The sequence below is a fragment of the Pelecanus crispus genome, chromosome 7 (assembly GCF_030463565.1).
Source record: "Pelecanus crispus isolate bPelCri1 chromosome 7, bPelCri1.pri, whole genome shotgun sequence".
Classification (NCBI taxonomy): Eukaryota; Metazoa; Chordata; class Aves; order Pelecaniformes; family Pelecanidae; genus Pelecanus; species Pelecanus crispus.
This window is the reverse complement of record NC_134649.1, coordinates 28,639,132-28,655,088: the sequence shown is the minus strand read 5'-3', so window position 1 is coordinate 28,655,088 and position 15,957 is coordinate 28,639,132. Positions and strand designations below refer to the sequence as shown.

General features: G+C 35.2%; 1 protein-coding gene across 3 annotated transcripts in view; it reads right to left on the bottom strand.

Moving 5' to 3' along the window:
* Window positions 1-15,957, bottom strand: part of RAF1 (Raf-1 proto-oncogene, serine/threonine kinase) — a 45,894-nt gene that overhangs the window by 9,422 nt on the left and 20,515 nt on the right. The window contains exons 3-13 of one of the 3 annotated variants that reach the window (XM_075714528.1): window positions 15,258-15,370; window positions 14,089-14,191; window positions 12,455-12,612; window positions 11,394-11,492; window positions 9,780-9,933; window positions 8,147-8,206; window positions 6,311-6,338; window positions 6,092-6,219; window positions 5,343-5,460; window positions 1,331-1,415; window positions 114-290 (exon numbers count right to left, since the gene is read on the bottom strand). In XM_075714528.1, the coding sequence (XP_075570643.1) occupies window positions 114-290; window positions 1,331-1,415; window positions 5,343-5,460; window positions 6,092-6,219; window positions 6,311-6,338; window positions 8,147-8,206; window positions 9,780-9,933; window positions 11,394-11,492; window positions 12,455-12,612; window positions 14,089-14,191; window positions 15,258-15,370 (1,223 nt within the window). The remainder of the gene's footprint in view (window positions 1-113; window positions 291-1,330; window positions 1,416-5,342; window positions 5,461-6,091; window positions 6,220-6,310; window positions 6,339-8,146; window positions 8,207-9,779; window positions 9,934-11,393; window positions 11,493-12,454; window positions 12,613-14,088; window positions 14,192-15,257; window positions 15,371-15,957) is intronic. The other 2 variants (XM_075714529.1, XM_075714530.1) reach the window with 2 other exon arrangements.

Here is a 15,957-nt window from a genome sequence, read left to right as displayed (position 1 = left end):
TATTTTGACCCGTTACTATTTTAGCACAATAAGTCCATATATTAGGGTTTGGGGAAGAGAAGGGAAACACCATTCCAAGAACGAAAATAGCCAGCATTGTTTATCCTACTCACTCCATTCCCTGTGCTGTCTGCCGAGCAATATCAATGAGCTGGAACATTTGGAACTTGGTCTCTTGAACATGCAGGTGTTTATACAGACTGCTTCCTTCACACCACTGTGTAACAATGGCCAGATTATCTTTAGTCATGTAGCCCATAAAGAGCAAAATATTAACATGCCGAGTCTTCCTAATAGAAAGTAGCAGAGAGAGAAATTAGTATCTTTATGAAAAATGTTTTCAAGTTCTTTTAAAAATGCATTCCTGGCTGAAGGAACATATTTCAGCTTTTGAGTCCAAAAACATGAGTTTCCTGCACAATTTTTGCTAAGTGGATGTGTGTGTAAAGTTTGTTTTTAAAAATAATAAAAATATGCCACAGTTGCTAATTTATGATTTTTAAATAAAATCAGCTGATTTCCTGCTTTTTAGTTAAAATAATTCTTTTTAGTTCCAAGGAAGTTATATAAGATCAACCTTTAAGAAAAAGGTGTCATAAAAATTCATAGGTTTTGAAATTAGTAACCAACATTCACGTTTGCAAGTGGTATTGGAAAAAGTTATTCTAGTAACAAAAATCACCCTGAAAGCTGTGAATAAGTGACAACTCAGACAGAAGACTGAATCCCAATAGGAAACTAAAGGGTCATTATAAACTGTGAAGGAATTCACAGATGAGAAGATAGTTCTTATGTAATCTAACTGGTTCAGTTCCAGGATTAACATTACAGAAAGCTAAGTTACCTGGACACTACAAAAACAGTATTTGAAAGCAGATAAAGTTATGTAGATCAGAGCACACATTTAAAAAAAAAAAAAAAAAAAAAGGGGGGGGGGGGGTGGGGGGGAGAATTATGCTGCAATTCTAAAAGGTACAGTTCAAGTATTCTGTCCGGTGATGAGAATTATGGCAGAATTCATTAATCCTCACCTTTTACTGCATGCAAAATGTGACCTGAACAATTATGGATGTTAGTATTATTTATCTGAAAAGACGATTTTCAGAAACAGTAAAGAACACTGAAATACTCTGAGTTATGATTGCTGTCTCACAGCTCCACAATATTCAGAAGTATCACTATACGATCTCTCTTTTATTATTCTTCTCTGGAGATCTGCCTTTTGTGCGTATCAAACACAGAATATTGGGCAAGAGGGCTTAAAGAATGGGTAGTACTCAAATACACTGCCTTGGAATAACAGAATTTAGCAATGAAACTACCAACTCACCTTAATACAGCCACTTCATTTCTGAAAGCCTGAAACTGTTCTGGGGTTGGATCTACAACCTTTAGTATCTTCACTGCTACATCCCCTGAAAATACATTTACCATAAAAGTTACTAAAAATGCAGCTTCCCCCCCGCCCCCCAAAAAATTATTAACATACAGTATACTTAAAATTCCTAATTTGTGCACAGTACACCTCTACAAATTTGTACATAGGTCAAAATTTTCCTGCAGACACATAAACTTCCGTAGTATCAAGCAATTCATTTACCTGAGTTTCAGTCTAATGGGAAAAGTCATTAATTGTTCACGTGATTCCCTTCTCTTTTTTAACAGCTATGGCTGGCTAGAACTACACGTATGCTTTTTGCAGGATATGAAGCTACTGAAATCTCAAACAGCTGTTGAAAATGAAGTTATTCTAGTGTAGCTGCATTCTCAGCACATTATTTCAAGCACCGTCACATCAGAGTCTCTAAGCTTCCAAACAGTATCCAAAGTTTCATCACTTTCCCTTTCTATGCAGCTTTAGCACACATATACATATACACCTTTGTATTTTTATGTAATTAAGTTTATATATTAAAGTGGGTTTATATATATAAACTATATATATGTATATACACACACACATATACTTTTTTAATATAAACTTTATTTAAAAAACAAACTTTCTAGATTTAAATACTGCTACATTTCAGAAATGGGAGGGATAAAATTTCTATCCAGGAATTACAGAAAAATCATGAACAATGTAACTGATTTTAATATTTCAATAACAAATTTGGGGACTACGGAAAGCAGAATATCTCACTGTACTTTAAGCTGATACATTATAAAAAGCTTCACTTGAATTGCTTTTTAGTGTCAGTGCTTGTTTTAAATTTCACTATCCATTAAAGGGTAATACAGAGAGGAGCATATAATGATCCAGTGCTATCTGTTTAGAGACTGTTTCCAGAGAATAAAGTTGTAAAATCCTTTGCAGTGTACATCCAGAAAACAGTAGAATTGAACTGATTCAAAAAAGGTACAATAGTGGAATGAAGCCGACTGTTCTACCAAAAGTAAAAGCACTAATGGTAAGACCCACCAATTCCTCAGTGAAAGAAGTAAACCATATTCATTTTAACTACAGATGGACAGCATTTTAGAATTCAAGAGGGGGATAAACTTGCCTTGACATGTCACAGGAAGGTAAAAGCAGCTTAGGAAAACTGAAACTTCAATCTTAGTCCACATGCAGTAAAAAGATTTGAGAGATGCTATACTCCAACACAGGCTTATTCCATAATACTGCCACTTAGCATTACAGAATCATCACCTACATTAAAAAAAAAATCCCTAGAGTGACAGATTTCTCTGCTACCACAAGCACTAATTATTTTCTTCTTAATATGGTCTCTTTTCCAAGATATTTTTGAAAAATATGTTAGCATGTCTCTGGAATATAATGATCAACTGAATACATTAGGAATACTAACCGCTCAATTAAAAAAAGTTGCCAACAAAGTATGAGAAGGATATGCAAACTGGTACTTCAAAGTTTCAGAGTACCTTGACTGAACTGCAGTATCTTTCACTGTAGTTCCCATTTGCTTAATTTACTGTATAATTTGAAGTCACAAAGATGCACAAATATCGAACACATTATTATACATTTATATCGTCTTCCTTCAACTTCAGTAAACGCAATATACTTCCTATTTCATCCTCTATCATCTTCATAAAGAGAACCATCTCACATTTGTAGCATGCATAATGTTGTATAACTTACAGATCTCTCTGCTTCCAGACCAGAACAGGAGAAAATAACTGGTAGAAAGACTACACTTCCATGTGACTACCAAAATCACAACCTTTGAAGTAGCCAGTTCCTACTGCAACTCCTGTTGATGTACAAAGCAAGACCAATAGGTGGTCTCCCAATACTTGAAGTATATTGCTATGAGCTATGCCAAGACAAGGCAAGGATGAAGCATCCACTGATTACAAGCCAAATGTTTTCAAATTATTTTTCAATATATTCTCCATTATGATCCTTGCTCCACGGATGAAAAGATGTTTTAAACCTTACACTGTTCTTACTGAATCAGGTGCCACACTTTTTTTAGGCTTGATGGCATTTCCCAAGCAGTCTTCTCTACAGAAACAAATATACAATAGCACTTGTTTTGTTTAGCAGCAATCTGAAGACAAATCAGCTTCCACCACCCCCCAACCACCAAAACCCTAGAACTGATTACCAGGGTCAAAGGGGAAATGTGAGTGTTTATGATAGGTAGTCTTCCAACCCATTTAAACTGCCTTGGTTCTTTTTCCGCCTTTTAAATTTAGAAGCATGCTACAGGACACTACAGGATCCAAATGGGGTCTGTAACAGAAGTGGTGCAAATACGAAAATTAGTACTTAACCATCAGAACAATCTGGAAAAATATGGAACTGCAAGATACCTGTTCAATGAGACATGGTCTCCTCAGAGCAAGACTGTCCTTGACACTTCATTTTTATTTTGGAAGACTAAATCAGGGAAGCTCATTGGAAACCTAATACGGTTTGCATATAAGATGTACACAATCTTCCACAGGCTCTCCAAAGATTCATTGCAAACAGCCCTTCATAGTTTCACACGTTAGGAAACCCAACACCTCTAACTTAATATAGAATTTTTGCTTAAGTTTGCAGCAATCTGCCCACTTCAATTAATTTCATTTAGCTTCACCAAGATATTTTTATTGCTGCATTTGTGCTATTAGTATAGGTTACTACAAAGTAGTCTGCAGTTTCACTAATTTGTGCACTGTGAACTCCCAGTTTCTTCAATTCTAAGCAGAAAAGAACTTGCAAGAAATATAAACCCTTTAAATTCTTTAAGACCACACCGAAAAAAAAAAAAGAAAAAAACCTAGTACTTTAACTTCTACTTTCCTGAGAAATCAGGAGAACTATAAACAGTTACCACAAATAAGACATTAAATCTTATCAAGGTAGGTGACAGCTATACAGCCACCTTGTGCACACAACTGAAGGTTCTTTGTAAATATGTAGCTCAATGTATTTCCTGTTTAACATATGAAGAACCAAAGTTCTTGATACACGAAGAGTATTTATTAACATGAAATTCAAGTATAGTAACAAGAAATTCACATTTATTACCTTGTTTAGCAAAATCTTACTTAACCTATCTTTCCTCTTGATTTCTGTGTTCCATTTCACTTATAGAACGAAAATCAGTTTAACTGTTCATGAGTATTACTTTTGGCATAAGAATAGTCCTTCCGTTGATGTTGACATTTGGGCTTAAAGATATATAAGTATTTATGCTTTAAAAATAGAGGGTGAAAGATAAGTTTCCAGATTTTTTTTTTTTTGTCAGCTTATTTTATGACAATAATGCTATTTAAATTAGGGCTTGGAGGGGTTTGTATGTTTTTTTTTTTTTTTTTTAAATCACAAACCCTGAATCTGGAACCTAATTCTGTAGTTCTGCAGTGTGCCTCTTTTCAAAGTATTCCAGCTAACTTTATATCATAAACTCTCACATCAACCATTTTTTCCTTAGAAAAACTCCACAGTAAAAGCAATCATCCTTATTTCCTTTCCCTGCCACCTTGAATATAACTATGCTAATGAAGCCACAGAGGTATTAAAAAAAAAAGGTAAATTTAACTTAACATAAAACTGTGAAATTTCCCAGGTAATTCTGCTATTTCAATGTTGCTAATGGAAAGTGAAATCTTTTCCGTAAACAAGCTGTTGTAGAACATGGTAATAAAGAAAACAATGTTGGCTCCAATACAGTGAACAAGTAGATGGCAGTTGCGAAATTCATATTTTGATGTCTGTTCTTTCCCTTCATTTCCCCACTATTAATATTAGGAAATTAATATTTTTCACCTAGTACCTTTAGTGGTAGGTAATGGCACCATTAAAACAATTTTACCTTTTTTCTGGATTGCTGTCCTACAGCATCAACATTTTAAGAAGATGGTAACACTTGTCATGAACTTACCATGCCATTTGCCTTTGTAAACAGTTCCAAAAGAACCTGACCCTATTCTGGTAGAAAGCATGACTTCACTTGCTTCTATTTCCCAATAATAACTGGAATCTCTCTGTCCACGAGGCCTCTGGAACAAAAAATTGACATGGCTTTAAGTATTTAATCAAATATATTACATATACACACCAAGAATGAAATAACTTCTTCATACAAGTTTAAGATGCACCGAAACCTTGAGGGTTTTGTCCTCCATTTTGGACTTTTGTTTTTCTCCTCAATTTGTGAGGGGTGGTGGATTTTTTTACCAAAAGAAAGAAAAAAAGAAAAAGACAAAACATTTTCTTGGATGGCTTTAACTGCTTAAGAAACTATCATTAAGTTCTGCACTAGAAACTTAAACTCTGATCTTAGAACTTAAGGGGAATAAATATTTTATAATCAACTATTTAAAGACATCTGAAATACTTTAGAAACTTACTGATTTTTTCAAAATTACAGTACTAAAGTTCAGGAACTCATTTACATATTTAAAGGGAATAAACCAAAATGATGAGAGCAGAATTCTCAATTGTTTAAGTGATTAACATCTGTGAGTCCCACTAAGCAACTGTACTTTCATTTTTAAATCTTATAAGCCTTCAGAAAATTTGAGCTATTATTCATTATTATTCTAACTTTTCCACTAACACACCACTACTCCCAGCCTAGTTTAATATGCTTTTTTAAAAAATTAAAATATCATATACTACCATACTTACAATTTTGTTTTTTTCTTGTGTATTGGATCCAGGGGCTCTCTCTCTCTGGGCTGGAACTGGGGTTTTGGGCTGAGACCAGCCAGTGGGGCTCATATTGTTAGGACTTCCAGACAGAGCAGAGGGTGAAGCTTAAATACAAAAACACACACATAAAAAATTATGAACCAGAAAATAAACACAAAATAATATTATATATTAATTTGGTTTTGGAAACCATACCTGATTCACTATGGCTTCGAATTGCATCCTAAAACAGAGGAGATAAAGTTAATAAATATATGAGAACATATAAGGGAACAAGCAGAAATAGCGTTGAAATCGTTCCTGACAGTTTTGGTCAAGTGTGATATGGTATTGACCAACATCCTCCAAAAGATGACAGCTTGGTTATTTTCTAGTTACCAGAATCCTATATGCTAAAAACCACGCAATTTGTGAATTCTTACAAAACATTAAAAATATTCACAGTGTTATTAAAAGGTATTACTACCAAAAAAAAGTGGCAGGGGAAGACATGGAACAAGAAGAAACACCAGTAATACTGTCTGCATTCCCACCACTGGATTTTTGTACGTGCTTGTATTTCAGCTCTGAACATAGCTCCTGTGATAGTCCTGTATCTCTAGAGGACAAGTTCTCAAAAAGGTTTGGGTTACAAGTAGGAAAACCTTTAAAAGCCCCTAAAGTATTCCAAGTCAACATACATTTTGAAATATCTCTACCATACTATCTCAACCCAAAAAAGGCTACATCTAGTGCCCTAATACGAAAACATCTGATTTTCAAAACACTTTTCCACAGATTAAAGTTTGATGATATTTGAAAAGCATGTTCACTAGTTGATACAGCGCGACAACTCTCACCTCATGCCACAGGCACTTTACAACACAATTCTACAGCCATGCACAAGATAAACTAAGCTCTGACAAACATGACTTTACAACTTTTCTCACCTGCTATGTATTATCCCAAAGTACATACAGGAAAGGTAAAATATCCAGGTACTGTATAAGTATAAAGCAAGAACATGCACTACAGAAATGTTAAACACTGTCAAAGTTAATAGAAGTCAATTCAAATTTTCTAACTAATTAGTAGAATAATAAATGTAAGATTTCATAGGAGGACAGAACAAGCCTACATTCCACCATACAGTTTTCAAATTAGCTCAGATTACCCTTAGTAAAGATTCATTTAGGAAATACTTCATTTGAGCTAGTTAGCTGCATTCTCCCAGGCTTGACTCTATACACAGTATTCTTGCACAGTAACTCTACTCTATGCCTGAGTGGATTAAAATCTGCATGACTACCAATGAAGAACTCTTGCAAGTCACTACTTTTGTCCATTTTGAGGACAATAAAAATCTTTAAGAACCTGAATTAATAACAAGTGATGGGTTTTGTACATCAGCCTGAGATTGTAACTGCTTTCAAGTAAGCTGGCAAAGGATAACTAATTTAAAATTGTTCTCATACTTATATATACATAATTCTTATTTAAGAAAAAAAGTATTTTTTAACTTCAGTCCTAATGTGAGTATTTTCTATTTTGCTTATGAATCCTACAGCAAATGAACTAAAACCAGTGTTCTTTAGAGTTGTTCTTACAACAAGTAATACCATACACAGTGCTGTAGTCCATCACCTTTGCTTTTGATGATGTACTATTTTTATTTCACGTGTTCTTAATCTAAGGGTTTTGTACAGTTATATTCAACAAAATAGTTTCCAGAGGAAAAAAGCCACACAATAGATGTGTTTGAGAAGGTTTTGCTTTAAAAACCTGTGTGACCAAATGCATCTCTAATCCAAGCCTATTCAAATTCCCACCACATTTCATAGTAGCATGGATTCCAGCTAAACTAAAAATTAGGCTCTTCTATCAATTTGCCTCTTCCAATTAGCATCCTCAATATTTAAGTATAAACATGCTATAAAGATTTTCATCAAATCAACTCCCAATTAAACATTTCATGTGGACACTGCCATGGCTTACAAGTTATAGCAATCCTGTTAATCACAAGAAAACAAAAGGCACCAAGAAAATACCTACTCTTCCCCTCAAACAAAATCGTCTGCACCAGGAACTGGGAGAAGCATTCAGGCTGTTATTCTAGGTCAACACGGTAAGAGATAAAAGAAAAGAACAGAGGAAGTATAAAAAAAAAAAAATTTAAAATTAAATGTTAGAATAAATGAAAGAAAATGTAACCTAATTTGTATGATATATGATAATTAAGTGCAGTAAAACTTTTAAGTAAGTATTCCTGTTCAAACCCAGAAGTTTACTAGTAGCCATCCTTTGGTAAACCACTTCATTGAGGTGGTCTTTCTCATGTCATACTAGGTCTCTACTACCTTTTTTTGTGGTGTTTTTTTTTTCTTTTAAGTTTTTTTTTAAAGCCTTTTGGAAAAGCAGCTATTGCTTTTAAGGCATGACAGCTGTTTTTATTCAGTCTCTATGATATTATGAAGAGCCACAATAGAAAGCATTTCTGTCTTTACTGCTATGCATAAAGGATAAAGAAAGCAATGTCTCCTTAAAGGCTCATCACACTACAAAGTTCGATAATTCATGTTCTCTTTCTTGAGTGCTTCATTATTTTTCATGCCATAAAAGATCGCAGCCAGGCTTCTGAAGCAGTAAAAAAGGCTGTAAGCCTAAGAAAACCAAAGAGAAAGGGAGAATACCTTTACATAAAGCCCAGCTGACACAAAATTTCTAAACAAAAAAGCTTCATGGGGCTGCAGTGCACTTTTCTTCAGCTCCATCAAAGGTCCAGAGGACATCTCTGGCCCACTTCAGAGAGTCTTCACGTTTCATAGAAGCCTGTAAACTACCAGCTGAAGATGCAACTAAACTCAACAGTCAAAGGCTTTTTCCTTGGCCTAAGGAGTTTTTTAAACTATTCCAGGGGGGAAAAAAACAACCCCAAAACAAAAAAAAAGTGTTCTCTCTGAAGTCCTGCAGTTCAGCACTTTCTTTTTGCAACTCCTTCCTGCACACCACTCCCTTATTTTGTTAAGGTTATCACAAAACAAAACAAAACAAACACTTTAGGCCTGACTTCAAAGAATTGTCTCTCACTACTGCCAGTCTAAGGTAGGGAGAAAAAATAAAAGAAAAAGGTGCTTGAAAGCAAGTAACAGCAGAAATATTCTCAGATAGAGATACCGTTAGCACGTAAGCCCAGAATCGCTGTTAATTCCATACAGTTGTAACACAAAACATAATGCCAGTAAGCTTTGACTTGAGTATTCCAACTCTTGAGAACTACATCCAGACTTACAGTACCTGTAGTCTGATTTAAAATAAACACCAGCCCCCCAACAAATCCAGATTTGTAGATTTGAAAGAACATTTTTAAACGTGCCTAATAAGTATTTCTTCAGCAAAACTGAGCTTATTTTCTTTTCAGATTTGCGGAACTTTATTGTTAAGCTCCCCCACTTCTTTACAGACACCAAAAATCTACCTAGAACTTCAGCAGAGTTGATAAAGATTGCAAGAATGAACCATTAACTTTCTATACAAACGTGTCACCTATATTCTTCAGCACTCAGCCAACTAAGGCAAACAGTAAGCAAATGACAGAAAGCAAAGAAGAAAAACCAACCAGCAACTATTAGATGGCCAGTCACAATCTTAGTTTAACTTTATGCTATTCCCTCCCTACCAATATTACCTCAATTATCCGGCTGTCTACAGGCATTGTAGTGCTAACCATATGGACATTTGGTGTGGATGTAGATCGCTGTCTTTGGGAAAGGGAGCCCTCAGAGGAAGGATTCGATGTGTTGAATGTAAAGGCATGAGGTGTAGAATACCTGTGCTGGGAACTGAGAAGACAAGACAGAGAAAGGGAAAGTTGTGGTTATTTTTTCCCCTCTAGCAACTGAAAAATACTGTTGAATGCAACCTGTCCAAAAGCAATATACACAGAGTTCCAAAGAGAGAAAAAGTTGGGACTTACACATTAACTAAACTATTTGCTGAATCATTCCCAGTTTAGCTTAGGAAATAAATTAAAAAACTTGAAGATCTTGTTAGCTTACATACTTATCTAGTGTTTTTAACATAAGTCTGTTTCTGTGGTTATAGATTTTGCCACAGTTCACCTCAATCCCCATCAAATCACATTTAATATACTGATAAAATATTGGCCCTGCTGGATTAATTCAGGTCTGTGAAATTTAAACAAACTGCTCATTTCAAGCCTGTTAAATGCATAGCTTAAGAGCTACTTTTACTGCTAAGCCCTGAATTTGTAAAGGTTTGCAAGACTGTTCAATGGTTCGCACAGAACAGCCAGCAAGGAAGTCATGAAACGCAATACCAGTTAAAAGGAGGCCAACACTAAAATCCAGTTCAACAAAGAGTTATAAATCACAGCTAAGGTCACTCAAACCTTATTTATCGCAAATCACACAAGTATCTCAACTGAAATCAGCCAGCCTTCACAAAAAGCTTAGAAAACTATAATTGTTCAACAACACTGGAAATAGAATAAGATGGCAAAGAGAATACAAGATCAATTCCTGATGCAGTTCCCACTAAAGTAAGTAAATAAATACATAGAACCATTTGCAAGTCAGCTACATGCTCTGTGCCTCATTCCTGAATAGGCCAAGATTTTTCAAAGGGATGTAGAAAAAACAAAAGATGGCCTGCCCTCTTCAGCCTCTAGAATTTCAAGGAAAAGAATACAGGCACCAATTACGATCAGAAGACAGGCCCCTTTGAAAGGAAAGCAATTTTTATTCTAGCATTTACAACTACAGGAACATTCTCTTTAGGTCTCAAAATTTTCTTTAAGAGGAACATAGTTTCAGTTTCCACTGTTCTCCCTTTAAACTCTTATCTGTCATCATAACATTAGAATGCTATTTTAGTTTATGTATGCGAGTCATGCAAAACGAGTCACGCAAAACGAGTCACAAACCCTTACATGTATGCTACCTGATCAGGTAAAATAAAATTAATTCACAAAAATACCAAAGGGAGCCTTGCATTTTCTTAGGTACGAAAACAAAGGTCTCCAGAAAACTTTTAATACCCTCCCTTAAAGTCTTCAGACTAAAAATTAAAAATATAAAATCCCAAATCAATGTTTTGCTTGAATCTAACAACAAGAAAGGACACTACATATTATCTGTGATGAAGTGGTGTTGCCTTCTTGCACATTTATCCCAACCTTCTATAAGATTGTTCTGGTTTTGAGGAGTTGGGGGTGTTTTGGATTTTTGTTTTTAAACAAGTGTATTTCCCAAAACAGAAATGACAGGAAATACTAGCTTACCTAACAGGTATCCGGGAGACAGACTCCCGCATCCGTCTCATTGTCAAGGGAGGTAGTGCAGGGACACCACTGTCACTGATATTTGAATTTGGGAACAATCTGAAATATCAACAAAAACAATTACAATTTCAACTGCTACACTACCTCCTGTACAATGCTCTTTAAAGCTTAAAATTTAACGGGCTGGTTTTTTCCAGCACAATTAACTTTACGAACACATTCCTATCTTTACATAATATTTTTCCTCTGTGTATGGTATGACTAAAAACTATGTCTTCAGACTCCCAAAGAAAATTTCCATGTGTTCTTTCTAAACTTAAGATACAAATCTTTTTACATCAGACTTCAGGTTTCCCTGAAAGGGTATTTGACAACAATTTTTTTTAAACCCAGGTAGCACCAAGTGGCACAAGTCATCCTACACTCTGATGACTAGTCAGTATAAGAAAATGCGTAACTATATGACCAAGTTTAGTTATAAAAAAATACAATCACTCAGTAAGGCACATAAAATCAATTACAGGTTTTAACACTTTTGCATAAAAGGACTCCTTCTAACATAATCATTTTCAACTTTTTCTAACCAATATTGGGAAAGTATTATTCTTCATCAGTTTTCTCACCATTCCATGCATTTTCAACAGGGTGTCAAAAGTTGTGATAGTTCTGAACACTCATGCTTCCAACAGGTAAAAAACAACTGAATCATGACCTTTTTTTTCTTATAACAAAAGTGTTATGCAAGAGGAATTACTATGACTCTGTTGAAACAGAGGGCATTATAGCAACTGCCTAGTCATTCAAGATCTTCGTTTGCTTGTCCCAGAATATTAAAATTTACAGCAAGAACAAAATGCATTTAATGTAAATGGCCTTCTTCACCTGGGAATAGACAATCATTGCTGGCTGTTTTATGAAATCAATACACAAGTTCTGTATGTTGACGAAGGTGCCTACACTTCCCAACAATCCAAATTTATCTCTATGGTAAGAGATTAAAAAACCCAATGCTTGTCTGTCACAGAGAATTACTGTTGCTATTAAAAAGGAACAGTCCTTACAAGAGTTGCCTGATATTGCTCCAGTCGACACACATGGTTGGAACTTTAGTGCTGCAGTGTTCGTGGAATTTATAACCACATGTCTGACACCGAAACCCATTTAGCAGGAACTTCTGGCAGATGTCACAGAAAGCAAGCTTTAGAAATGTCTTCCGAGCCTAGAAAACACATTAAATGTTTAATCCAAGCTACTAGCTTCTCTTCATTAGCTGAGATGAACATCTTCAGCGCTTGACATAAATAAATACCATGTTAAAATGTTATCAGTGTCCCCAAAGTGCTACTGAACTTAAAACCACACTTGAGTATTCTTGCATGTATCTCCAATTTCATTGGAAACATGGAAAGCTTACAAACATTTAGGGCTTTGTTTACCTGATTATTTTTAAAAAAAGAAAGGCGGGGGGGGGGCGGGAGGAAAAGTGTTCTGTCACATCCAAAAGCACTATTTTGTGCTCAATAAGATGACAGAGTTGGGTGGGCCAAGAGTTGGTTTTTTTGCTTGTTTTTAGTATCATGAAGAAGGTGAAGGAGGATCAGATCGTAAGAACCACCTTGTAATTTTTTTATTAGTTAAAATGCTTCTTGTGTGTTTATGACTAATACCCCTTGCATGAGAAATAAATTCCTTAGTAAACAAAATAGTTTAAGGAAATCCTACTTTTTTAAATGGCATCTAACTTTTTTTTAAAAGCTTCTGAAATACAAAAAATACTAAAATGAACCGAAGGGTTTCTTCCTCCAGAGTATACTGTAGAGGAAGGCTCAAAGTTTAAGCTTCTTCCAGATCTGAAGAAAAATACAGTTTTCTGGTAACCAACTGCAGATGATTTTATTTGTAGTTTTCTAAAACTGTAAAGTAGAAGGAAAGCTACTTTCAGTTTTCGTAAATCAATCCTAACCTTTTTAATCGATGTAAATGATAATCTTTTAGTTTTGCCACTTGGCACAGTATCTTTCTGGGACAAAACAACAAAAATGCTAGAATACAGGAAAAGAGTTCCTTCCCAGGGAGAACAAACTAACGCAAGGTAAACAAGGTAAAACTGTTAGAGTCAGGCATTATCCATTTGTTTTATAAGAAAAAAAAAAAAAAAAAAAAAGCAAGCTATATTTATTTGCTCTATACTGAGCAAATAATCAATTTTTGAGAAGGAACTACAAATCTAAAGTCTTTCATCCCCCCAAAAAACACTCTGTCAAATTACAAGGCAGCATTAGCTCACAAAACATCATGATCTTGCAGAATTAACAGCACCCCTGTACATCCAGTACAATTACCAACAGGCCAATAAAGCTGATGAATTTATCCAACCTTTTTTGACTGATGAGCCAGAGATTGAAAATGCAAGTTATCTCCCAGTTCTGGACCTTGAGGACATGATATCTTAATACGACAGTTACAGAAATATGTATTTATACAAAATAAAAATGGCAATCATCAGACCTTTGAAGAATATATTTAGCCAATCTAATTTGTGGGGAGTGGGGGTGAAGGAATCAAATCATTACTTCTGAAATCCTGCCCTGTGTTTAGAAAGCCAAAAGGTATCTAATGCCTAGAACATTTTTTGACTGAATATGTGGTTCAACTGACACAATTCACATCAAAATACAAAAGAGGAAAAGCTTACAAAATTGTGTGTAGTGAGTGGAACATGATCAAGAAAGTCCACTTGTAGTTCCTCTCCAATCAAGGAGGCAGCATCTGTATTCCAATCCAAACGCACTTTTTTCCTGAAAGAGAGAAAAAATGGGGACAACAAAATTACTTAGAAGATAAGAAGTCTGGCCTAATTAATGATCTATGTTTTGTGAGTTTTCTTGAGTAAACTGAAAACAAATACAAAAAAGTGTGGCTAACCTCTCATAGTAAGCTATATTTCAGTGTCTTTCACTTAAAAAATTAGAAGCAACTTTGAAAACATAGCGATTCATGTCTTTTTCTGTTTATTTTTTAACGTGTAAGTCATTTAGAAATATAGATTATTTGAAATAAGACACCTAGAAGCTGTAATGGAGTCACAGCAATACCCTTATAAACAAAATATAAGAAATTATGAATGGCAGACTTAGTGACATGAAAGCCGTATTATGTGCTTCAGCACTGAAGTTACTGGTGACCCCAGAATGGACTCAGTTACATAGAGATGTAAACCCACAAATGACTGCCTCATGATTGAGGCTTAAAAGAGCATTAAGCCCAAGCTTTACGAGGTGTGAAGTTAAATGTATTAACTCCATGAGATACCTTCACTCCCTCAGCTTGTAAAAGAATCATTTGGTATTAATAGCAGCATCCCCGGTCCTACAAAAAATAAGGAATATCTGAAGTGAGATGTAAATCCAAACATTGAAAAGTTGTAGAGGAACATAGAGCCTTAAAACTGAGCACACAGAGGAGATGCTCATTTAAGTTGCCTTAGAATCACTAGCACTGAAATTTACCAACTACAAATGCAGAGGAGAAATGCACCACAAATATGAAGGCATATCACATCACTTCATCTAGAGTATGACAAAAGCCTCTGTCACATGCTACAAGCATTTGAGTGTACCTCTCAATTTTGAGTATTTTTAATATTTAGCTTTAAAACAAAGATAACATTTTTAATATCCAGGAAGCTGAAGGAGTTTCCCTAGAGGATGGTAAACAAAGCAACATGAAAGTGTTCAGAAACAAACTGTGCTTTTAAAAGAAACTAGCAAGAGAGAGGAAGAAAGCATTATTACTGCTATTCTAAACCCAAGATTTTTACATTCTCTAGTTGAAAGTTTCACATATAACATTCCAGACTCTTACCCTTTTGGTTCAGTAAGAAGTCGAAAAACTGCACAGCATTCTGGCTGCAGACCTCTTACTTTAAGTGCCTTCATAAGACAGTCATGTAAGGTCATCCCATTTCGCACATTTACCTGTGACCAAAGGAAAAAAAACCCCAACTCAGCGATTGCTTTTTTTTTGGGGGGGGGGGGGGGGGGGGGTGGGGGTGGGTGGGTGGGGGGGGGTGTGTGTGTAATTTTTTCTCCTCCTCTTTAGAAGTTCCAGTAAAACTGCACAGCTGTTCACTTTTGAAGTTAATAAATAGATAAATAAAAATTACTTGTATGATGTAACAACAGACTGCTGTGCCTTCCGATTTAAATCGCCATATGTTAAGCCAACCTGTCAGGCAGGCACATTTTCTGCCATATACATAACTATTGTGTACTTATGCAAAGGAAGTTTTGAAGCCATTTTATAACTTTTCAATTTCTTGCAATTACTAAGATTCTGTGAAACAGGATTTTATACAGCACACAAACAAGCAGGTAGCCTATAAAAGTAACAGAAATGCAGGCAAATGGAGTTACCTTAAGTATAGAAAAGGCTTAATTTAGATTTCAGGGAGCTTTGCGTAAGACTATTTATTATTAGTACACTCAGCTCCAAGAAATCTAATAGAAGTGTTCCCTCAAGAAATTTAATTTCAGCTTTAACTACCATACTTCACTGTGGGCAT